Below are 24889 nucleotides of genomic sequence, written 5' to 3'. Positions count from 1 at the left end.
TTTCCTTGTGCAGATAGGCGACGCTCCTTAGCATCCACTGACTGACACTGAGATCCTTTGTTTAAGAAGAAAGCGAACAAAACGCGAGCTGGTGGCTAATACCTATGTCACTTGCGCAATGGCTACTGCGACAGACACACCATTGAAGAAGAATGAGAAAATAAACTCTATTAAAAAGAATGGACCGGCACTTTTGGTTGTGGTGGTCTCAGGTGGCGGCTCGAAGTCCTTGAACTCGAGCGGCTTCTTGCCGGACGGCCCAGAGCTGGTCTTCCAACATTTGAGAGCCGCCTCCCAGCGGCGGCACCCGCAGCTGGGGAGGCGTCGAGAAAGAGCGAGGTTCCTGTACGCGAACAACGGCCGCGGTTATGTCGGGAACGGCGACGGTTTCAGTACCGTAGGCACATTCCCAGAGAATGTGTCGCAGCATTGTTCTCTGTCCGCACGCTTTACGCGAAGCAGTCGTGTATAACCAGGGTAACAGTGGCCTAAGACAGGGTAGGTGCGTGTTTGCAGTAAGCGTAAGGTTAAGACCTCGTTCCTGTTTAATTTATCTTGCAGTGGCGGGAATGTGCGTCTTTCGAGTATTTAGTGTTGCGTGAAGTCTGAACTTGGTCAGGCGATCGCCCCACGCCCATTGTGATTCTTGTTGCATTTCTATTTTAGCGTCTCAGTCCGGCCGAACCGATGCCACACTCTGAGGGGCGTAAGCCGCGGCCACCTAATCTGCGGTGGCTCGGCGTGCGAGACCGAGACCCGTGGCATGGGCCGCCTTGTTGCCCGCGAGCGGGACATCGGTGTGTGTAGCGGTGCAGAAGACGAAGGTCGTAGAATTTTGGGGTTGCGGGGGCGATGTTGAGTCGCCATGGTCACAAATTTGGAGTATGCGGGCCGCCTCCCTCGTAACGCGGCACATTTTTTTTTTACTGGCCATTGAGAATGGTTGCAGGATACAGTTGATTCAGTTCACTCAGCAGGGGTGCTATGCAGGATGCGCCGAGTTTGGCGAAACTCGGGATCTTCACGAGCTCTGGCGACACCCCAAGATGAAAGCACAAATGGTACCGAAACACAGTTTATCTTTCGCAAGCCGCCAGTTTCATTGGTTAATCTAGATTCACTCTGGGTGGCTATCATTCCTTGGGCGTTCGACAAACTGAGGCTCACGTGATCATGCCATAGGTGCATGGTCGTGCCTTCTTTCACTTGTTTGTCGTTCCACCGAGTGCATTACACGCACAAGCGAGTTATAAAACAAATACATTTAGTACAATATTATTAGTTAGTTTAACGTGGTTTAAAAGCATCTTAAAGCTTACAAGATGTACACTGAATGTGTATTCGACTAATTTGTAATTTAGTACGCTTCGCATTATACCACGAGGGAACGGTGTGGTGGCGTCATCACATACATTCATCGGGCGAGCATGGCGGCTAAACATCGAAGAGGCCCAGTGTAAACAAACTCGTGCAACGAGCTTGCAGTGCGCGACGTAGTGATCAGGCTCGACTATGACCACTATTTCTTGGATAGTTCTGTTCTTCCGTGAGCAATCTTTCCGTGCACCTCGAAAGACTGCGAATAGTTAGGCGATTTTACAGATCGCAACGCGCACCTACTGTTCACGGCACAATCCTGAACAAACAACTTATCCGGTGCTGCTACTGTGAGTGCGCTGAGTTCCTGCACTCTGCGTGACTGCGAGCGTCACGAATATTGCATAGTGTGTGCAAAAGGAAAACAGCCAATATAGCTACGATGCGACAAAGAGGTGGTGCCGACGATGGATCTCGCAACCAACACAGTGAAGGAGACATTGACAAACTGCAGATAAGTATATTTCTACTGTTTCATATTTAGCATAATAATGGTGCACAGATTAAGTCACTTTCGTAGTAACGAACTGAATGTCCAGCAGTTTAAAAAAAGGCATTGAGAACCAATGAGTGCTTGTGCTTTTACATGCACGTGGGCCCGCGAAAATATGGGAAAGATAAAGGTAACCTTCACTAACTTGGTGAGATAACAGAAATTCATCAGTGACATTCAGCCCACAGAATCTATGGAAGAGTATCTTTATCCAGGTGAAATATCAATAGCAAGTACTGATATAAAGCAGGGAACTTATACAAAAATTTCATGGGTTGAACAGCATATGGGAGGCATTCCCGAATCGTGATCGCCACGTTACCGATATCCTTGAAAAATGTTTAGAATCATTGCATTCTACCGGTTATGCACTATGGGACATAAACCTGGAGGTTAACAAAGAAACTTGAGAAGTCCAGGGCTGTGCAGAAAGCGAAGTAACAAAAATTGTTGGAGATAGCATTAGGGCAGGAAGACAGTGGCGTAGTAAACCGTGGCAACTGATATGCTAGTTGAGAATAAGAAAAAAAAATGGAATCGGCGTGCAGGCCATGCACGTCTTCAATCACTTGTTGCCAATTTATGACAGGTGATTACATAAGCGTGACAGAATGGACGTCAAGGAAAGAGAACTGCAGCCGAGGATGGTAGAAAATTGCGTAATGGGACAAAAATATGATGTTTGTAGGCATAGGATGCTATCAGCTCGCATAAGACGTGGTCGTAGGGAGCGGCATTGGTTTTGCAGTGAACAAAAATAGGTTTCTGGTGCTGGCAATAGAATCTCGTGAAGGTGCGAGGACACCTCAGCTGTTGGCACAATAATAAACATCACAATTGGCTCTGAAAAAAACAACCCGTTATGAAAAAAATTACCGACGATTACGTTACTTCCTAATGCGAAATTTGAGCGCAGCAAATAAGCTGTTTCACCTTTTCGATAGATTGAGGCAAAGAAATCGAGCAACACATGTATGCGCTATCACAGAATTTTTTTTTATATTTCCCGTGCTCATGGATCATCTCGACGGCGGCGACGGTAAGCTTCTGCTTCGGCGGCACGCACCTCTGGATTCTGACGGCGACGGCGCTGGGCCTCTGCTCTGGCAGCTCGTTTAGCAGCAGCAGCAGCAGCAGCAGACGGAGGACTTCCATCGGTCGTCTCGCTCATGGCTCAGAAAGAACTGGCAGATAATTTCGCAGTGGCGAACGGCAGCGGCAATTTCGGCTCGGGCGGTGCACATATACAGATCCGCCGCCACCGATCTGGCTCTCTGATTGCCACCGCACAGGGCGAACGGCAGCGGCAATTTCGGCTCGGGCGGTGCACATATACAGATCCGCCGCCACCGATCTGGCTCTCTGATTGCCACCGCACAGGGGTTGCATTGGAGGAGGAGCGAAGAAAGGAATTAAGTTCGAGCCGGCGCTTTGACAACCGGAGACTCGCAGGAAGAGGGGGGAGGGGGGCGGCGTGTACACCCAGCGGCAAACGATGGGGGCAGAAGCGCGCGCAGCAAGCGGACAACACGATAAAGGGAGGAGGGAAGAGATAGCAGCGACTGACTGATGCCGCTGACGCCGATAGTGAGTCAACCCCAGCTGCGGAGTTGGTTTCAGGGACAACGCCGCCGATGCCGACACAAACAATATGATACCCTCGCTTCCGCAGCGCTAAGAACCAGGTCTAGCCGTGGGAAGGTGGTCACGTATTCGTCGACGTGCCGGGGCCTACGTGAAATAACCGGCGCGTCGGCAACTGAAGAGCACCCTATCCGCCACACAAGAACAGGGTGGGGGGACCCTTTCCTCCTCTTTCTGCATGGCGGCGACGGTGTTCTATGCAGTCACGTTATCTTGACTCTCTAGCGGCGTCAGCGGCATCCAGCGGTATCAGTCGGTCGCTGCTAGCGCTGGGGGGATGAAAGGGGGGCGGAGCTGGTTACGAGGCCGACGACAACGCCGACGACGACGCGAAACCCAGGAACGGACGCCAAAGAGCTGCGCTCTAAAATAAAGCAACGTTGTCCCGACAAATTGTTTTATTATGCATACACTAAAGGCCTCCACAGTTAAGGGCATTTAGTACCAATAGTGCAATGAGATTTTTTATTTGTAAATAATGGTTTATATGCGGTTGATTCATTCCAACAGTCCACTTTTTTGCAGCAAAACATTCTGCTGCTGGAGACACTCAAACGCCTGGTGGCAGTAGGCGAGCGCCAGGCATGTGCTCTTGAGAGTGTGACAAGGTCCAGAGGACTGTTCTGCAACAGAAGGATCAGTGCCCTCACTGCTCTCTAGTCGAGCCCCCAGAACACACCTTATAAAGGAGCTTTCAGTTTATTATTTTGTTTATTATTCAAGAGCATGAATAAAATTATTATAGTAAACATTGTGCTGTGCATATTGGGACACTTGTAACATGCACTTGATGTCTCTTCAAAATGGGCAAAAACGTAAGACAACCTGTGCCACTCTTGGACCGTATAAATGAAAAAGACACTAATGCAGCATATACGTCATTGTGCTGTTTGTTCTTTCTATGTGCAAGAATACAGTGGGTGTTGATTAGCCACAAGATGAACGGTGTGTGTATTTCACAATGAAAAGACAGGAAACGGCATGAGCTTAATAATGCTATCACCTATAGACTGTGCATATGAATGCAGCACTCCCCGATTTAAACTTGCCATTACATGCATGTTCGATACCACATATTCTTTAACAATGTCATATATTTGCATGTACTAATTTTCACACAGCTTAACTCCATGCATAGCTCACTTGTGATGCATCCATTTCATAGGCCAAATAATTGTACACTTTGTCCTTTTGTGTTGTATGAAAAGCGGCATGCTCTAGTCGGATACAACTTCACAAGATAGGAGAGGCCCCGCCCAGATAACCAAAGCGCAGCAGCCGATTGCCTCCACGTCTAAAGAAATAGTCCCTCTCCAATGAGCGGGTATTAGTGCATCCAACGGCACGACGTCAGTGTAGAGTGTGTGCCCATTGGTGCAGGCTTGTGTTCACCTGCCGTTGAAGTGCAGATTCTGCGGCCTCCTAAAGTTGTATCCGACTATAGAATCACGTAATGCCTTGCACTGGTTGCATAGACTTTAGCAACTTGATAGCACACAATGATCAGGAAGAGAAATCTATAAAGGCGCCCAAGCAAAGCTGGCTGGCCACACTTCCATTAAGAGGGGCTGTAAAAAGGTCTCGCCAAATATTCCCATGACGTCCTTGAAAAAGAGGTGGTGTTTGGCACTTCTTTAGAATCAAAAACAGATTACAGTGAATCTTGTGTACCAAGTTAAAACAAATTGAGCTTGGTTATCTGCACATCATGTAATGGAAGCTTGTGCTTCACATAGTAAACAAACTGCTCGGTCCAGTACAATTGTCGAGTCCGGTGTGGCACCTATTATGTCATTAGTGTCAACACACAAATTTTTAAAGGCCGTTCATTTCACCCATTATTTTTGTATGACGGTTCTTTCAATCAGTGCTTGTATTACACGAGCAGGTGGATATGAAAGCAAAGCTTTGTTTGCAAACCTTCACACTTCCATAATTGTGTGTCAAGGCACTGGCATTGTGTCGAATAGCACACACTTCCTCGGTCCAGCACCAAAGAAGCCCAATGCTCTATATTAAGTTGGATCGCGCAACAATTCGACGGCACACAAAGAAAAGTAACACTCACAGCAGAGCGTTCTGCTGTGTGTATTTCTCTTCTTTGAGTCCCGTCGAATTGTTGTGCAATTCAACTTCAAGCTTCTATACTAATACAACCAGTCTTCAACCTCACCAGTTATTAAGCCACAATGGCGCACATCTTTGAAATGTCCCAACACGAATCAGCTCTCCAACAAATCACCACAAGCGTAAAATTTTGCTGCACAGGTGTATGCACATGCCATATTCTGTGCCACGAAACTCGCAGGAATCAAAGGGGCAAACATTAGGCAGCATTATTGCTGCTGTTACCATCATCATCATGACACCAATAGAAAGACAGTGGTGCGTTTCAGTAAAGGGAGTGCCGGAGGGAAAGGCGTGACAGCGAATCTTACAATAAAAATAGCACTTACAAGACATGTTCAATGCCAAAATATGCTGCATATCGCTCATCCTACTTTGGCATTGCGGCAAGCTTTTACACGTTTGAGCATGTCACAATTTCTGTAATCATTGCTCTAAAGCTGTGCAAAAGGTATATTCGCGCTGCAGTCTTTATTTTTATCATGGCGGGTTAATCTGCACCACATTTCTTCCGATATGAAATTTTGCCTTGGTGGTTCACGACATCTTCACGCACACCGAGTTCTGCAGAGCATTGGATCTGCATTGTTCTACTGCTGAATAATTAGAGCCCCATTATGAGACGAAAATATACGATTTGTCCATACAGAATAACGCTGCCCCCCCCCCAAAAAAAAGACGATACACTGAACCACTGGTACATGCACCAACAGTGAAAACAGCAGACACTCTGAAGTATTTTCTTCATGCAAGCCAGCACACTAAGATTCTCAATGCATTTTCATTTCGCCATAAATCCATAGGCACAACGGGCTTGGCGCGACATCCGCATCTCGCACTGCAACGAATTGTGCAATGCCTTGTTGTTTCATAGTGCGACCGATAGATGACGCATGAACAAAATTCAGCATTATGCATACTAAGTAACTTGTACTAAGTACTAAGTAATCTCATAAAAAAACCCAAGTTATTTATGAGATTAGCATTCAAGGGTACTTCACACAATTTGTGATATCCATTTATCTAATTATACTTCATTGACCTCTTTCCCCAAAAAGTGAGCCATTTGGAAGGCACCCTGATAGACAAGTAGAACAATCGGTAAAAAGTCAGCAACCAGCGAAAAAGTCAGTATCGTACGCTGCCGCATGTGTGATGTCTGTAACACAAAATTTAAGTCGGCTACACAGAAGTGACAAATTTGGCGATATGGTGCGTCTAGACATTGCTTCAATGCAAATCACAGTAACGCTGACATTGAAGGCGCCTTAATTCCTACGTACGTTCCGTCGATACACCCGACTACGTTCGTAATGTTTCCGCGAAGTAAGATGCGTTCTTTTATAAATGCCGGCTGTTAAGAACGGCCAGCTGCAGTGCAAGTTTGCCACCCAGTTGCCACTGGGGAAGCAACATCTCGGAGGCATCGCCGTCAACCTCTTGCCACAGCGTGACTAAATCGACTTTGTGTCGGGGAACAAGACGCGCATCCCCCACTCTCCGTCGCTTCAGCTAGGATGCGTTCGGTGAAGCAGGCTTTGTGCTGAAACCGCCGCCAACCTCTAGCCTCATCGCCGTTGTGACGGAATGAGTTCGGTGGGCCAACTATTGTTCCCAAACGCGGCCGGACCTGATCTGCTACGGGTGCGCGAGTTGCCGCGCGAACGCCGTTTTGAGCTGCTTCCCACGCACCGGCCAAGACGCAAGACAACGCGCTACCCGGAACGGCTCCGAGTTCTACGGGGCCCCTCTGACGTCGGCTCCGGAACCTTCGCACCTGTGTGTATGCGTGTGTGCGTGTGTGTGTGTAAACCGTGCCGCAGAGAGGCGGCTACTTTGCGATGACTAAACGAACGTTCGCATCACCTTGTATAGGGAGAGGACCGAGTGTTTAAAAACCGCTGTTGTGTGGTTCCTCAGGACACACTCTCTCAAGCAGTCATGTTAGACTGATGTACTTTCTCAAACAGTCATGTTAGACTCATATAAATACTGTAAATAAACCTATATTCCTCGTTCTCGATGAGAAGCAGTCCCTCCCTTCATCAACGTCCTCAGCGTGGATAAGTTGGACGTCGGCATGGGCCAGCTACCTTCTAATTCATGCCCGACTCCTATCTTGACAACGGATCACGAGCGATGGGATTGAGCCCCCGATCCTGACACCGCTCAGCCGCAGTCTTCGGGAAAGCCAGCCACCGCTTCCACACTGCCGCATCAATAAGCGCATCAGACATCTCTGGCACAGAGGCTCACAGTAGTTTGATGATGTGCAATGTAACGCTCGGCGTCAACGCTTCCCTGAAAACTCCCAGTCCCGTAGAAACGGAGGGCGCAGAGGACTTGCTCTACGACGGTGAGCGAATGAAGCCCGTCACGCTGTCTCCACAGACGAGAGTCTTCGCCTAGCTCGTCACACAGCCAGCGCACTGATGTCTTCGACAGGCCGAAATGACGCTGAAACTCCACGGCGGTCATGTACGTACGTGAACGGGTCCAGATGGTCATACTGACGCTTACTGCCGCTGGATGCAATAACACAGGCTGCTGCTGCCGCCGCCATGTTCCCGAGTTGAACTCGGAGGTGGTTTCGCGATGTAAGAGTTTGGCACGAGTTCGCCTGTCAATCAAAGCCAGAGGTCACGCCCCGCGCGAGACATGTAACCATAGAGTTAGTAGAACAACTGTAGAGGAAAAGCAGCGCCGGAAAAGTGGGAACCTCTAGGGCGCCGCCCTGCTGCTACTGGTCAATGTGGCCAGCGCAATTACTATGGAAAGAGCTGAAAACAAGTACAGGTCACCTTATGGTTTGTCATCTAAAAACGCATACCTGATGGCTTTATGAAGGTGGTACGTCAATATTAAGTTTACAGAAAGCGATCGCTAAGTCCGTGACTTATATAAATCCCGATGTACGCATTCATGCAATAAAAGATGACGCGAATTTCGGTTTCGAATCTGTTTTTTGGATGCGTAGTAGTTTCGCACAGTTTAGGTTTGACATGCGATCGCGCGTCGACAGCGGACGCTATGGCACACTCGTGCCTTATGTGCCACCGAAGCCCCGAAGTGCTCTGGCATATAGCGTCACATGTAAGTAAAGGAATGTATCTCCTTGTTGAGACTATCACGCGAGTATGCAGCTCTTGTGGTGCATCACAATCGTTTCAGAAGCGTCACAGTAGAGCATTTTTCTACATGCGGAGCGGTGTTTTTATTTGCAGGTTTCTCTTCAGTAGGAAATTGCTGGACAGGCGGACCAGCGCACTGGCATTGTGCTGGCTAATCCACAAGCAACTCATAGAATCTGTTTAATTGTTGCACTTTGAACAATCATGCTTCTACAACGGCCACAGCAGAAAAACAGTGTGATGCCGAGTATTTCTGTGCCACGAAGTAATCAAGAGGCGAGTGCCTAATGCGGACGAAATCGAGTGTATCGAGACTTAGAACGACAGAAAGCTGAGCTAGTTGGTAAGGATTCATTATGCAAAACAGAGGTAAGGCGTGCAGACAGGACACAAGAGTAGAGAAGTGGGCGGCGCTCGTGTTGTCCACTTCTCTACTCTTGTGTCCTGTCTGCACGTCTCACCTCCGTTTTGCATAACGAGTGCAGCAACCCACATATTAATAGCGTAGGCGTTTTATTAACTGTGCAATATTTTCAACACTTCCTTGCATGCCATTTCATGTGGCATATCTTTTCTGTGCACAAATTTGTGCAGCGAATCTATTTGCATGATCGACTCCGCGCCTGTGGGGCCGTTCACTTGCACTTGATGCTGAGTCTTTCACATGTATCCATAAACTGCAGATATTCACATCAGATCCCTGCGAGCATTTTCAAAATTCAATTATTTTAGACAACAGGCACATATGCAATACTGACATAATCTCAAATACCACTAAGCAGCTGGGACACATTTTTGTTGACCATACTCGCAGGTAAAATAAGTAGATCATGTGGACAGCTCCAGCTCATTTTCCTTAAATCAGTGTGTACAAGGGGTATGCAAAAATAATTTTTTTCTCGCGCAACGATTATTTTGCTGTATAAGCAAGAGAACCCACAACGTTAGTGTAACATATCTTGTACATCACACTAATATGTGCTTTAATTTACCAAGTGAGATGAGTTACTTTTATGGCTCATTCAGTCAAATCAAGCTGCAGTCATCAATCTTAAATTTTGCAAATGTTTAATGAAACATGTTTCCCTTTTATGCAGATATGCGATGGCAAGCCCTTCCATGTGTTCCAAAGGTAAAATTTAAGCTCTAAATTAAAGAAGACATTTCTAGTCAGAAACAAGCAAAAATGGTGAATCTAGAGTATCAGAAGCCCAAGGTACCGAAATTATGAGAAGTGTTGAATGATTTTAAGGAAAGAATGCTATTTCAAAATGCAAAACTCTTTAGTGGAGGTCAAGCAAGTCACTATAGGTATAATACTCTGCAAAATTATGCGAGTGAGGGGATGTCAAACAATGGGTCAGGAAATGCATTGTTTTTCTGCAAAACAAAAGCTGATTGCCATTACATGAGTCACTTTCGCATCATGACACTGCTGCTTGATAAATTCAGAAATAAACCAAAAAACAAGACACGCAAAAATAAAGAACAATTTAATGATGCTCTATCCACACTGGGATAAATAAAAACAAACACATCAAATCTAATGTGGACATATCATACGCTTGTGAAACACTAAAGCAAAAATTCAGTTTCAAGCTATGGCACTTGCCGCATAGATGTGGGGGGCCTTGCACTAACAGTGATAGTTACCACTGCATTTAGAAATTGAAAGCATTCATGCAGACAAGCATGATTCTTTGTATTTTTGGCTACCACTCCAAGTGCCTCCACCAAGTGTTACAATGCTGCACGCAGCCATACTAAGAATCTCGCAGCAACACCTGCTGGTAAAAAGCAGAAGCAGTCAAAGTGCTGGTGTGTTCTGGACACTATGTTTGAAAACTTTTAGGCAAGAAGAGTGCAAGAAGCAGACATAACAACTGCATTTATTTCCATAATTCCCCATTTGAATGGCCTTTTCTTTTCGCTTAGATAATGCCTACGCCTAGCCACAGCAGCTCCCTCATACAGACTCCGCAAGCCAAGAGGCCATGGAGGCAAATGCAGGTAAGAGGCAAGAAGCAATAGCACTGGTATCGACATTCATCTAATTTATTTCTTTTTCTTTCGTTTAGGCAGCCAGCACACCTCGAACAGCCACCTTGACTGCGGAGGTGTCACCCTAGTCGCCAAGGAAACATTTGAGGGAAAGCGACAAGCAATGTGATCAGCCACTTCTCCATGTAAACGATACTCTTTCTCTCGGATGACTCCTATGCCTCGCCACGCCAGCACACTTGTGCACAAAGATGCCGCGGAGGCACATGCAGGTCAGAGGCAAGAAGCAGTGGTACTGGTGTCGACATTCACACAATTTCTTTTTCTTATACTGAGACAGCCAGCACACCTCGAACAGCCACCTTGACTGCGGGTGTGTCAGTAGATTCCTGTTGTACATATGCTCATAATAAACTTCAGTAAACTTGAACTTGATAATAAACTTGAAGGCAAATGGGACGTTGATGCATTGTTGTTTTGAACATTTATTGTACGCATACAATATATGTTATACTTTGCAGTGCTACAGAGCGTATTTTGAAGCTTCCCCCTATATTTTGCACCTTTGATTACGTATGAGTTGTGTGGCCCTCAATGCAGTTCATGTTGTAGCAGCTGCTTTGTCTGTGTATCGCACATTGGCTTAAGTTCTATGTAGTCCTCAGTGTTACAACAAAAAATGAAAGTAAACAATCCGATCGTGGAATTGTATTTATTACAGTGATTCCCATGACAGTTACGGACAAGTTGAAACTTGAACTGGTCAATCCGTCCACAGCCTCCTCTATTTTTCAAAAATAAAGGAGGCTGTGATCCGTCATGGCAAGGAATTGTATGTATACATTAAAAAAAACGGGTGTGTGTGTGTTTGTAGTGGGGGTATAGGATTAGGGCGGTACGAAAAAATGTACCAACACCGTCCTCTAGTCCCATTCCGTTAAGGTACCGTAACAAAGCGTATTATGCATAAAGTTCATACAACCAACTCTGATATTACTACACACGCCAGGCGACGCGAGCTACATTTGCCATAACACATTTGCGACTGCACCAGATGCCCTCCATATTATTCTCGTTAATCGTGCTTACTGCACCGAGGCAAAAGAAAGATCATGGGCGCAGGTGCCTTTAAAGTATCTCGACCTTGCGAGGCACTGCTGCGCGTGCCAGGGGAGCTGTCCGTGCGAACACTCCCTTGTTGGGGCCTCGGCCGCCCCAACTGACGTACCGTTCTGCTTCGAGCTTTGATCCCCCCACTGTCCCTTGGGTGCCCTGGAGTTCCTGCGCCGCCTGCTTTCTTATAATCTGAGGTGCTCTCCAGAGACTTCCGTTTGTCGGTTACATGTGCCCTACAGCTGGGTCAGTACTTATAATAATAAAGAAACCCGATCTATTGTCGCGACGATAGATCGCGAAAGCGGCTTTTGCAACATACCGCGCCCGTGCGAAGAGAATTACGGAACGACAACGAGGAATCTGACCACAGCTTCGAGCTCGTAACCTCGTCGAGTGACACTCCTGCAACAGGCGTGACCGCTGAAAACCGCATACTGCCGGAAACTTCAACAGGATCATCCCTCGGTTGCATAACTGCCACCTGTACGGTCAACATGGACCACACCCACACCGTCCCGCAACATAAAATAAAGAACCAACTTATAAAGCCCAAACACACGGCTGCACCCACACATCACGACACTACAAGCGAGACGCCATGCTGCTACGCTGCTACGGTTGCCGGATTAAAACTGACTACTGTCACCAAGTCTAGCAAGCGTCTCAGGAGCTGGCAACCTCGGCGCGTAGCAACATGGCGCCGCTCTTGCGGTTCCCGATTTCAATGCATGGGCCACGGAGGAAGGAAACTAAGGAGAGGCCCTACCCCCTCCGCGCGCTAGGAGAAAAGTGTGGCGGAAATGACGTAGTAGGTTCTCATTTTTTGCTGCTTTTTTATTTTTTTGCTGCATGGCCACGCCTTTTGGGCCACAATGGCGGCGTTGTTATGGTTTTGAGCGCTCACACGTGTTGCTCTGGTAGGTTTCGTGCGTTGGCAAAGGCGCTGTGTGGGCGGGTTTGCGTTAGTCACCGTGTCTTGTTGCGCTGTGTTACCTGTACCGTGCTCTGCCGGATGTTGCGCGAGCGTGGGCGCTCCGCGCGCGAAACCACGCGCAGCGCGGCGTGGTTTCGCGAAAGATGTAAACAAGAGAGGAGGGTGGCCCAAATGGCGGAGCATAGCCATGAGCAACGCCAACTTCCGGCTTCACTTTTGCTTCACAAAGAGTGACGTCAGGGCCTCTCCTTAGTTTCCTCCCTCCGTGGCATGGGCCCTATGGGTAGCTTGTCCTCTAGAGTCAGTATAGTAACTCTATGCATGTAACTCTTGTGCGCGCACCCACCACGGTTGGGCCACGCCCAACTTATCTTTCGGCAACAACGACGCGGTGCTAGAATGTACTAGATTGGGAGAGTGGGTCCAACTAGGGCTCCGCGCTGAGCACGGAGGAAGGAAACTCAGGAGAGGCCCTGACGTCACTCTTTGTGAAGCAAAAGTGAAGCCGGAAGTTGGCGTTGCTCATGGCGATGCTCCGCCTTTTGGGCCACCCTCCTCTCTTGTTTACATCTTTCGCGAAACCACTCCGTGCTGAGCGTGGTTTCGCGTGCCGAGCGCGCGCGCTCGCTCCGCAGCAATGCTAAAAAATCGCGATGTCTCATTGCGTTGCCATTGCCGAAGCCATGTTAAAAGAAGTTCATAATGAACTTCGCAAATTGGGCCGTGAGGTTGAATCGGCTGCTTTTACCGGCTTTTATGAAAATTAACATGCCTTAAATCTAAGGCCAACCAACTAAACTGTTCTCATTAACCGCAGGTACCGGCAGCTACCCAGCTCTTGCATGTATTTTTTAAAAAAAGGTCCCCTTTATCGCTGCCTTCTACTTGCTTTTCTCTGCTTGGGCTTCCTGGGGCTCTCATACGGTCTTGCGAGCTAGACGTCTGGCGATGCGAAAAGAGATGTACGCATTCTTACTGCACTGCAAGAACGCACTGGAGACACGTACGACACACCAACCCATTTGCGTTTCATTTGGAGTTAATGACCACAAACACATTCTCGCTTGAGGAATCGTCGTGCTTTATTGAACAAACTTCGGGTGGCCGCGCATCACTTCGACAGCGCGCCGGCGAGGAGGCAGAATGTCATTTCTGACTCCGCGTTTAGGTTCATTGACTGCGGCTTGAGGGGCCTTCTTCGCACGGTAAGTGAAGCGTCACGGAACAAAAGTTTTGCGATAGTCGGCGCACAATGCAGAACAGTACGCGCGTGGAACCGGCCTACCTGCGACCATGGAACAGCCGTTTGCTGTGTTCGCAGGTACGCTCTGTGGAGCCTTCCTCACTCTTGCGGTGCATCCGCTGACCTTCCCTGCGCTTCGCGCGCGCACAGATAAGGTACGCCTGCGGTAGGGTGGATTATTTCCTTAATAAGTGAAAGCAGCCGCTTCTTTCCCATCTTCCCGGATGAAGAGTCGACTGGCCGGCGCACGGTGCCGAACAATACGCGCGTGGACCCGACCTACGTGGGAGCATGGAATAGCTAGCCGTTCGACGTGTTCGCAGGTGTACGTTCTGCGGAGCCTTGCATATTCTTGCAGCGCATCCGCTAACCTTCACTTCCCTGCGCTTCTCGCACGCACAGGTGAGATAAGCTTGTGGTAGGGAGGATTCGTTCCTTAATAAGTCAAAGCAGCCGTCCCGAATGAAGAGTCGACTGGCCATGACTGCTTTTTCTGCGTTTCTTTCCCAGCGAACAATGCGCGAAAGGCACCGTTTTTTTTTTCAGTTTTCGTTCCGCGCAAGAGTTGTGCGGACGCTTGCCCAGATATCCGCTCATCCAATGCCTAGTTGTTGTGTGTCAGGATGCAAGTCGCGCACGCCGAAAAGTGGACCGCCCATGTCTTTTCACGCGTAAGTAAATTTCCTTATGTGGTTAGTGTTTTATCGGAGGAAAAACTAGAATTTATGATACACGCATTCACATAGCGATAATAATTCTATAGTTATATTATAACAGTAAAATATTTTATTCGCACAGTATAAGTTATCATCTAATACATATGCACGTGATTCTTCATTATCAGGTTTCCCAGTGACACCGTTCGTCGGAAAAAGCGATAGAGGCAATTTGGCCATCCTCCAGTGTTGATCGAGAGCCTAAGAAGCAAGCCCGTATTTGTTCAACTCACTTTCGGGATGAACATATAGATCGCACGTCGCTAAATTGAGTACGTCTGCGGGAACATGCAGTGCCGACGCTCTTGGTGAGAACTGATGCTTCTTATGTGGCATGGCTCTTGCAATACATACACACATGCATATAAAGGGGGGGGGGGCTTTTTTTAAACTGGCAAACAATGCTGATACCTGTATGCGACCAGAATTTTAGTAGAGGATGAAATTTTAGAAAGCAAATTTACACACAATCAACCGACTTACCGAAACAAATAAATAAATTTTCCGCAGTATACAGTACTCACTATACTAGTTTTCCAACTTTAACACGAGTTAAGAAACTATATGTTTCTCATAAATTTTAATTATGCATATCGTACCTGCTTCTCTGGTTATTCGTGGCACCCAGTACATGAGTTGGAGTGATGGAAAAAATTAACTGCATGCATTTTAAACTTTCTACTGCAAGCACAATTTCAGAAGTAATTTTGGCAAACCATGCCAAATAATTTTGTTAGAGCAAACAAAGGATATGTTGTTAGCAGTCCCAAAGTGGCCAAGCACATATTCAGTTACTGCTATTTGACATCCCTTCCTTATCATGTGTAATATTAATAATATGAAGTTTGCAACCTCCCAGCTGCCTCATGCAGTTTACCAAGGTGACAGTGCATCTGATGCAACAAGCCATATTGCACACTCGCACTCTGCATCCTCTCAACTCACGCAAGGATGTGATGAAGGCTTGATGGTGCTTGTACAGGTGAACATTTCAATTCACTAATAATAGTCAGCAGTTGCTATTGAACACAAAATTGTATCAGGCCATTTGGTGCATATCAGTTTCAAATAAGACTGCACAACGCATAATAGGGATGAATGCGGCTATCGCACGCTCATCCCTGTAAATTCCACGTCTCGCTTAGTCCACGTCATGCTGCACAGTTTTACTTGAAGCGGTTATTTACTCATTGATGTCTTGCCCTCAGGTTGCCACAAGTTTTGATGAACGCAGAGCTCAGGCCAGCCTACCTACCCCTGGTTTGTCTGGCTTAGGTGCTGGTCTCTACAGTCAGACTACATTTGAACAGGTGCACATTATTTCCTTCTGGGTTGCACTTTTCCTACACCTTTGTAGTACTTCAAACAGGCAGTTTACGACATACAGCTGATTACAATAAGCGCTCTTGTTTTCAGGCTGCCATGAATTCCCTTGCCATTGGATGGCCCCCTTGCCATCCAATGGCAAGGGGGCCACTTTGAAGGCTACGTGGACACGGGCACATGAGCCGAAGGTGACTGCTTGCCACAGGAAAAAGCTGCCCTTGTTATAATGGTTGCCTGTATTAATGGGCACTGGAAGGTTCCTCTGGGTTACTTCCTTGTAGATAGACTTGTAGGTGAACAGCGAGCAAACCTAGTTAAGCAAAACTTGCTGTCTGCACATGAGGCAGGGGCCATAGTTGTCTCAATAACTTGTAATGGTGCACCAGCAAACATAGCAATGCTTCAAGAGCTTGGCTGCAATTTTACAGATATTGACAATCTGCAAACAACCTTCCAGCACCCAGCAACCAAAGAACCAGTTGCAGCCTTTTTAGATCCCTGCCATATGCTGAAGTTCGTGAGGAATGCACTTGCTCATGACAAATACATTATCAACCAAGATGGAAGGGTCGTATCCTGGGCATATGTGGAGAAGCTGCACAATTTGCAAGAAAAAGAGGGTGTCGATTTGGCAAACAAGTTGCGAAAGGCTCATATTGAGTGGCAAAGGCAACCGATGAAGGTTCGCCTGGCAGCCCAAGTGATGAACCTGTCCGTGGCGACGGCACGTGCTGAATGCAGGATCATGCACGTGGAAGGGTTTGCGAATACAGAACCAACCGAGGAATTTTTAGTCATTGTCAACAACCTCTTTAATGTGTTGAATTCCCGCAGTATGAATCAAAGAGAGTGTAAGAAGCCACGATGCAAAGAAAATATAAATACTGCAAAAGATATGTTTAATACTGCAGTACAGTACCTTTCCGTTTTGAAAGAGCCTGTAAATAGAAGAAACTTGATAGAAACAGCGCGGAAGACTGGGTTCTTGGGATTTATTATATGCATGAAGAGTGTGATAGCCATGTATAATTTCCTTGTTGAAAAGAAAGTACTACAGTACATTCCAGTGCACAAGATTTGCCAGGACCATTTGGAATTACTTTTGGGTTTAATTAGAGCACATGGCGGTCACAACGACAACCCCACATCACAGCAGCTTCAGGCAGCATTCAAGAAAGTGATAGTGCAAAATGAACTTTGTGATGTCTCGGGAAATTGTCGAGTCCTGGACAGTATTACAATATTGTCATGCAGTTCAGCCATAAGACGTTCACCAACCGATGTGCTGAATGCAAGCACACAGAGGAAGCAGCTTTTGACTGAGGAGTCGGTGGTTGAGCAGAGACAAATAGCCAGTGAACATGATTACTCTGCATCACTAGAAAAAATCAGTGATTTTGGGAGTCGTGTTGTGGCCTACGTCGCTGGCTACGTGGTATACAAGCTGGGAGAAAAGCTGATGTGTGAGCAGTGCACAGCGGCATTGTTTAGTACACCTGGGACAGGAGAGACTGCATATATACAAAGAAAGAGCAGAGGAAGGCTTCACTACCCATCAAAGAGTGTCATTTCAATTTGCCAAAAATCAGAATCTCTTCTTCGATGGGCTGTGCATATGAAAAAAAATGTCATCAAAAACACTATTGCAGGGCTTAGTACACCAAGTGCTTGAATCACTGCAGCAAAGAGAGCTGTTTGCAGAGCTACACTCGCACATGTTTGATAATTCTCCACTGGAGAATCATTATGTCCATCCTTCAAGAAGTGTAGCAGAATGTTATTTGAATGTACGCCTCTATCATGTCGGAAAAGAGATAACTCAGACTTTCCACAGCAGTCAAGTGTCGCCAAATGTTCGCAAAACTGACTCAATTTAAAGGGCAATAAAATTTTGTTGCAACATTTAATTTACTAAGGAAAGTAATGACGTCATTTCAATTTTTCCAGTCAAGGTAATGCCAAATATGTGCTTGTGTTGAATGTGTACTGAAACCTTCAATGTGTTTTTTTTCTCTCATTTTCCTGCTTATCTTTTCATCAAGTTTTGACTTTGCTGATGTTCCAATGCGTATGCACCGGTGGCGTTATTTAGTGCTTCATTAGCCCTGCATTCACTGTTCCTCATACATGTACGTTGAAATGTTCTTGTTGATTGCAAGATTGTTCCTATATCACACTTCCGTCTATTGTTTTTGTTCACAAGTGTCTAAAAACATTCCCCTATGCAATGTGAAACACTGAGGGTATAAAAAAAGAAATAATCGATTAGCTACTGAAGTTGAAACTAATACTGAGAAATGACTTCGGCGTTTTGATGAAGCATACTGTTTTTGTAAACAATAATGTGTGTTTAATTTGTGTTGCCACAAATTCATGCGCTACTATACAGTTGAGTATTCTGACATGTTCTGTGCGTGCCTCTCTTTTGGATCTGCTATTTGTTAATAACACTGTCCATAACATGGCCATGGATATATGGCAGTTTGCTGATGTTTCAATCCTGTACCACGAAACCATTTTGCCTTAAAATGGGCTCATTAAACACATTTTTATCCCATGCTAAAAATAAAGAACTCTGACTGACCAATACCTAGAAGAACCTTTTACTCATTGCATCAGTCACAATCTACTATCCGTGCTATCTAATAATAAGGGCCTGTCAGAATCTGACAGGCCCTTATTCCTAAGGCTATCAGAAATATCTGATATTTCTGATAGCCTTAGGAAGAATAATTCACACTTGAAAAACCATAGTGGAAAAAAGCAGGGAAGAAACTGGCGCACTTAAGAAGAGCTTCCGCAAGTCTGCAAAAAATAATATATCGGGCTATTGCTAGAATATGCTGCTGTTGTATGGGACGTATACAATTTCATACGCATTTATCTTCTGGTGCGAGTTGCTTCTTTGAACGTTTACTTTCTCCACCACAATATAAGAAATAAACAAAACACACATTAGTTCCATTAGGCATTTTCCAACACGGTCACATAATTTTAGGTGATTTTGTCACGTGACAGCAACATATTAAAACATGTTTTATCCAGGGGCTCAATGTCTGCTACTTAAAACGGTAGGAAATCAAAAAAATGAAGCATAGGAGAGATCAATACTTCTTAATTGATGTACATGAATAAGAAAGGAAAATAAAAATGGATGAAAACAACGGATTGTGTTGCCAATCTAAGTTGTTTTAATGCACAACATTTTTACTCCATGGTTTAAATGTTCTATTGAACTTATTATATGAATACAAGTGCCACGCCTATCTCTTTGATTCATACCAATACATAGCAGTATCTTATGCGTATATTCCTTATTAGATTAGTCCCATTTATATGGCGCAGAACTCCTTACATTCAACTTGTTGATTCAGTGGTTTGCATTTGCTATGTTGTATTTAAATGATAATCTTTAACCCCTCCCATGAAAGGCTTGAAGATGAACAAACCTTTTCTGGACTTAAGACACAGGGTGTGCAAACTTTTACAGTTGCCAGTCACAAGTGCCTATAGAAAAGGTGACCGAATTAAACTAATGTTTTTCCCTACGCTCAAATCGTATTAGACAAAGACGCAATTTGGAGAACTTGCTTAATAAACTCATTATGCAAACTGGCTCGCGAGCATTGCGCATTGCTTGCTCTTTGTGCGCATTGAAATTTCACTTCCACTTGTGCATGCCATGAATGCCTTCCAAATAGTTTTGTACAGTACTGGTTTTATTTAGTTTTTTTTAATTATAGACCCGCGTGCTTTTCTGTACGGTGCGCCGTTACATGAATGCAGCGCTTTAACGGCTACTGTGCACATCGACGTGCCAATCTAGGTCATGAAACACTACATGTTGGTATAAAGCAGGCATGCAGCTTGTGAAAATGTCGATGTCGAGGGCAGCAAAATGCACATATTCTGGGTAAATCTCTATCAGCACGTGTGTATTAATTGTGGTACACCTGTGCAGGTGTGCATGACCCTCGAACGTGCTCTGCCTAAAAGAGTCGGCGCTGTCGCGAGTAATGCGAGAAACAAGCAACAGTTGAGCAACACGTGTTTTAATATGCACAACATTGCTGGGAGCACGACATTGCTCTGGCTATGTTCTCACACCCGTTCTACGCACAGGTCTTGGTGCTGTCGCTCCTGAAAGCTTCCTTCGGGGGCTTCGCTACGCCGGGCATTCCCTTGCCACTGGTGCGGCCTTCGACGAGCTTCATTGATGACGATGTGCTGGCTGAGTTTCACCGCTCCCAGCCAATTCCGTGCCAGCATCCAAGACTGACTGCGACATCTGCTCTCACCTGGCAACCAAAGCCTTCCAGCATCACGCGATCCGAGGGGCGGATATATAAGCAGCACTTGTCAGCTGAGCGTCCGGGGCACGACATTGCTCTGGCTATGTTCTCACACCCGTTCTACGCACAGGTCAGTTACTTACAACCTGCTAAATGTTATCGTAGTTCTAATCGTTGTACAGTAGCGGTGTCGTGCCCCACCAACTTTCTATATGTTTTGCGAAAGTGCCTTGTAGGGTTGGTTTCTGCTATTGATGCTGTATCGAGTGTTCTGTTAATGCTCTCGGGAGATATCGAGAGTAACCCTGGCCCTAGAACCAATGCTGCACCTACAGGTTCTGACAGTGCCAAAATCACGGAAATTTTTGAAGTTGTTAAAGGCTTGGAAACGAATCAGGCGAGGTTTCTTCAAGAAATACAAGTTGTTAAAGAATAACAAAATGTGCTGAATACGTCAGTCCAAGCCCTTCTTAGCAGGGTGAATCTTCTGGAAACTGATATGCGTTCTCTCAAACAGATTGATACGCTTCAATGCAGCTTCAGTTCCGTGCGCTCTCGACGCCCTTCGTCATGATATGATGAAGCTTAGGGCGTCACTTGATAGCGAGAGCAACAGATCCAGAAGAAACAACCTCATTATTTTTGGCCTGGATGATTCAACCGATGAGACATGGTCTGTATCGGAGGAAAAAGTACTGTCTTTCTTCGAAACGCAGCTGGATGAACAGATTACCCCAGAAAGTGTACAGCGTGCTCACCGGCTTGGTAAATCCCACGGAAGCAAAAACAGACCTATCATTATAAGGTTTGTTAAAATCAACGATAAGGAACGTATCCTATCTCGTGGTATTAGGCTCAAGGATACTAACTTTGCGATCCGTGAGGATCTCAGCCCTGACGTCAGGCTTGCGCGATCTAAACTTGTAAGTTATGCAAAAACATTGAATTGCTCTTTCAAACTTCGATACGATAAGCTACTCATTGATAAGAAGTGCTACGTTTATGATGGAACTCAGGATATTGTTGTTGAATTGAAAAAGTAGCAGAAGGGGCGGTACCCGAACAATAAGTCCTCAAAGCAATGTGTGCGCATGGGACGTTCCGCTCATCCAATTTCAGAGCTTACCATTTTAGTCGTGAACTGCAGAAGTGTAAAAAACAAAACTGATGAATTTGCTACTCTGACCTCTTCAGTAAAACCCCACGTGATTATAGGTACGGAGTCTTGGCTCGACGAAGCTGTTGGTAGCTCCGAAGTATTTCCGCCTGGTTTTCACGTCTACCGTTCCGATCGCAATGCGCATGGCGGTGGTGTCTTTCTACTTGTTGACTCGTGCTTGCAATCATCCCCCGTGTTAATCCGAACTGATTGTCCCGAGTCAGTTTGGTGAAATATCCGATTTGAAACTGGGCAATTACTGACAGTGGCTCCTTTTACCGTTCCCCCGCTTCCACATCGCCTGAGACCTTCACAACCCCCCTATCCGAGTTTCTTTCTACAATAAATAATGACTATATTGTTGGCGGTGATTTCAACATGCCTGACGTGAGGTGGGTTCACTATAAGCCTGTCCTTGCTAATTCTTCCGCTCAGTCTATAGCATTCCGCGAGGCAATAGTTACCAATGACATTTATAAGTTTGTTACTGAACCTACTAGGTATGGTCCGAACAGCTCTTCTGTCTTAGATCTGCTTTTTTCAAACCAGCCATTGCTTGTGTCTGATAACGCCGTAATTCCCGGTATTAGTGACCATGACTGCATTGTGACGCATGTGCAGATTGTCCCCTTCTCATGTGCACATGATCACCCAAGGAAGGTATACTTTTTTGAGAAAGGCAATTATGTTTCATTGTCTAATGATCTTGCTATATTCCTGCAGGAATTCAGTCATTTAGCTCAGTCCGCAGATTGCAATACCCTATGGAATACATTTTCCTCCACACTAAAGCACCTGGTTGACACACGTTCCATGGAAACATTTGTCTGCAAAAAATCGTAGTGATAAGCCTTGGGTAACTCGGGAAGTCAAGCAATTGATTAAAAAGAGACATCGCCTTCTGAATGCTTATAGAAAGCAGCGTAACCCTTCTGTATTTGTATTGCTAAAAGCCCTTGGAAAAGATATAAAAGTAAAAAACAAGGTTGCTAAGGAAAAATACTTCTTAGCATTGGGCCCAAAGTTACAAAATAACCCGAAAGAAATGTGGAAGTGTTTAAAAACGATCAGCAAAGAATCAGTTGGCATCCCGAACTTAAAAAAACGGTAGTGTACTTCTCACTAATGATGTCGATAAAGCTTCTTGCTTCAATCTTTATTTCCAATCATCTTTCACAACTCCCTGCCAGAATGAATTACCGCCTATTCCCGACAGTGTGTTTGAACCTATGCCGGAACTGGTCGTGACGCATGGTGGTATACTTAAGTTACTTGGCAATATAAATATTTCTTCTGCAAGTGGTCCTGATGGTATACCTTCTTATGTGTTAAAGGCTTGTTCTGACACAATCGCCCACTATCTGGTTATTATTTTTGAGAAATCGTTAAGTACTTCTTGTTCACCTAAAGAGTGGAAAGTTGGAAACGTGGTACCAATCCATAAAAGTGGCCCAAAAAATATTGTCTCCAACTACAGGCCAATTTCTCTAACTAGTGTGTGTAGTAAAACACTGGAGCACATAGTGTACAGTTCCCTAATAAAACATCTAGAAAACAATAATTTTTTTAGCAAATATCAGCATGGTTTTAGGTCTGGTCGTTCTTGTTCGACCCAGCTCCTAGAATTCAGCCACGATCTTTTTCATTCATTCGATCTCGGTATACAGACTGACTGTATATTTCTAGATTTTAGAAAGGCATTTGATTCTGTTCCCCATGTTTTAGTCTTGTATAAGCTATCATCTCTCGGTATCTCTCCTTCATTGCTTGATTGGATTATATGTTATCTACAAGAACGCATGCAACGTGTTGTAGTTAATGGCTCACAATCTGATTATGTTGATGTTACATCGGGAGTTCCCCAGGGATCTGTTTTAGGCCATTGCTGTTTTTGGCCTACATCAATGACATTGCTCAGGTTGTGTCATGCAAAGTGCGTCTGTATGCGGATGATTGTGTGATTTATCATTAATTAGGTCTGCCACTGACCACGAGTGTTTGCAACGCAATTTAGACTGTATAACACGCTGGTGTGTTAGGTGGCAAATGTCTTTAAACCCCAGTAAGTGTCAGCACGTGTCCTTTACACGTAAACAAAATCCACATCTATTTCATTATACATTAGACAATGTCCAGCTATTGCGAGTAACTCAGTATAAGTATCTTGGTGTTTATTTGTCATCGAATTTAACTTGGATTAAGCAAGCTGAATATGTTACAGCGAAAGCCTGTAAAATGCTAAATTTTGTTAAACGCAACTTCCGGCTAGCTCCTCCCAAAATTAAAGAACTACTTTATTTTTCGAACGTAAGACCCATATTAGAGTATGCTTGTATGGCCTGGGACCCGCAAACCAAAACTCTGTCTAATATGCTCGAGCATGTAAAAAACCGCGCAGCCCGTTTTGTCTGTATTAACTATGACTTTACTTCTAGTATTACAGCACTTAAGGATAACTTGGGGTGGGAATTATTAAGCACACGCAGACAAAACATGAGGTTGGAAATGCTTTTTAAAATTTATTTCGGCCTGGTTAAAATAGATAGAGAAACTTACCTTTTACCTCCTCATTCCTTGTCTCACAGAAGTGACCACTATTTAAAAATAAGAGAACTTATTTGTAGAACAAACGTCTTCAAGCATTCATTTTTTCCACACACAATATCACAGTGGAATCAGCTACCACAGGAAATTGCTGATTGTCACACTGAAGCATCATTCAGAGCATTTCTGCTGAGCATATAGTGGCGTGAATTTTTCTATTGTTGTGTTATTTTTTTTTTTTGGTTGACCAGTTCTGTATTTTGTCGAGCTTATGTACACTGTATATTCCTCCCTGCAATAATGCCTTCGGGCGCTGCAGGTACTTGAAATAAATAAATAAATAAATAAAAGCATGTTGTTACTGAACACGAAGTTCTGAAACTAGGATTATGCATTCTTGAATAACGCACGTTCTACGTGCCGCAAATGCAACATGCGCTGTCAAAAGCAAGAATCAGTGACCTGCAAGGCGTTCACTGTACAGATTCTGAAACGCATCGGTTTCGGTCTGCGATGGCACGTTAGCATGATTCTGCTGAAGTGGAGGCAAAATTTCCCGCGGATATTCCTTCGTCCGTTGTCAGTTCCGTGGCGCGGTACATTGCGTACAGCGTTACATATGCGCGTTCATTTCACGAGCTTTAGTTCCTCCTGTCCCACATGGCCACAGCAACATTCGGCAGAGCACAGTGCAGGTAACACAGCGCAACAAGACACGGTGACTAGCGCAAACCCGCCCACACAGCGCCTTTGCCACGGCATGAAACCTACCAGAGCAACACGTGT

The 24889-nt window shown here is 45.4% G+C and overlaps 1 protein-coding gene across 3 annotated transcripts in view; it reads right to left on the bottom strand.

Annotated features, from left to right (window-relative positions):
• The window catches only part of LOC142587339 (isoaspartyl peptidase/L-asparaginase), a 712895-nt gene that overhangs the window by 25152 nt on the left and 662854 nt on the right, over positions 1-24889 (bottom strand). Inside the window, exon 6 of one of the 3 annotated variants that reach the window (XM_075698263.1) lies at positions 3997-4137. The exons of the other annotated variants lie outside the window; for them this stretch is intronic. Coding sequence (XP_075554378.1) covers positions 4013-4137 — 125 coding nt within the window. The 3' untranslated portion in view covers positions 3997-4012. Of the gene's footprint in view, positions 1-3996; positions 4138-24889 lie in introns of those variants that run through there. 3 annotated transcript variants of the gene reach the window in all.

This window comes from Dermacentor variabilis, chromosome 7, assembly GCF_050947875.1.
Source record: "Dermacentor variabilis isolate Ectoservices chromosome 7, ASM5094787v1, whole genome shotgun sequence".
Taxonomy (NCBI): domain Eukaryota; kingdom Metazoa; phylum Arthropoda; class Arachnida; order Ixodida; family Ixodidae; genus Dermacentor; species Dermacentor variabilis.
Note: the sequence above shows the minus strand (reverse complement) of the source record. Positions and strands in the feature narration are given on the sequence as shown.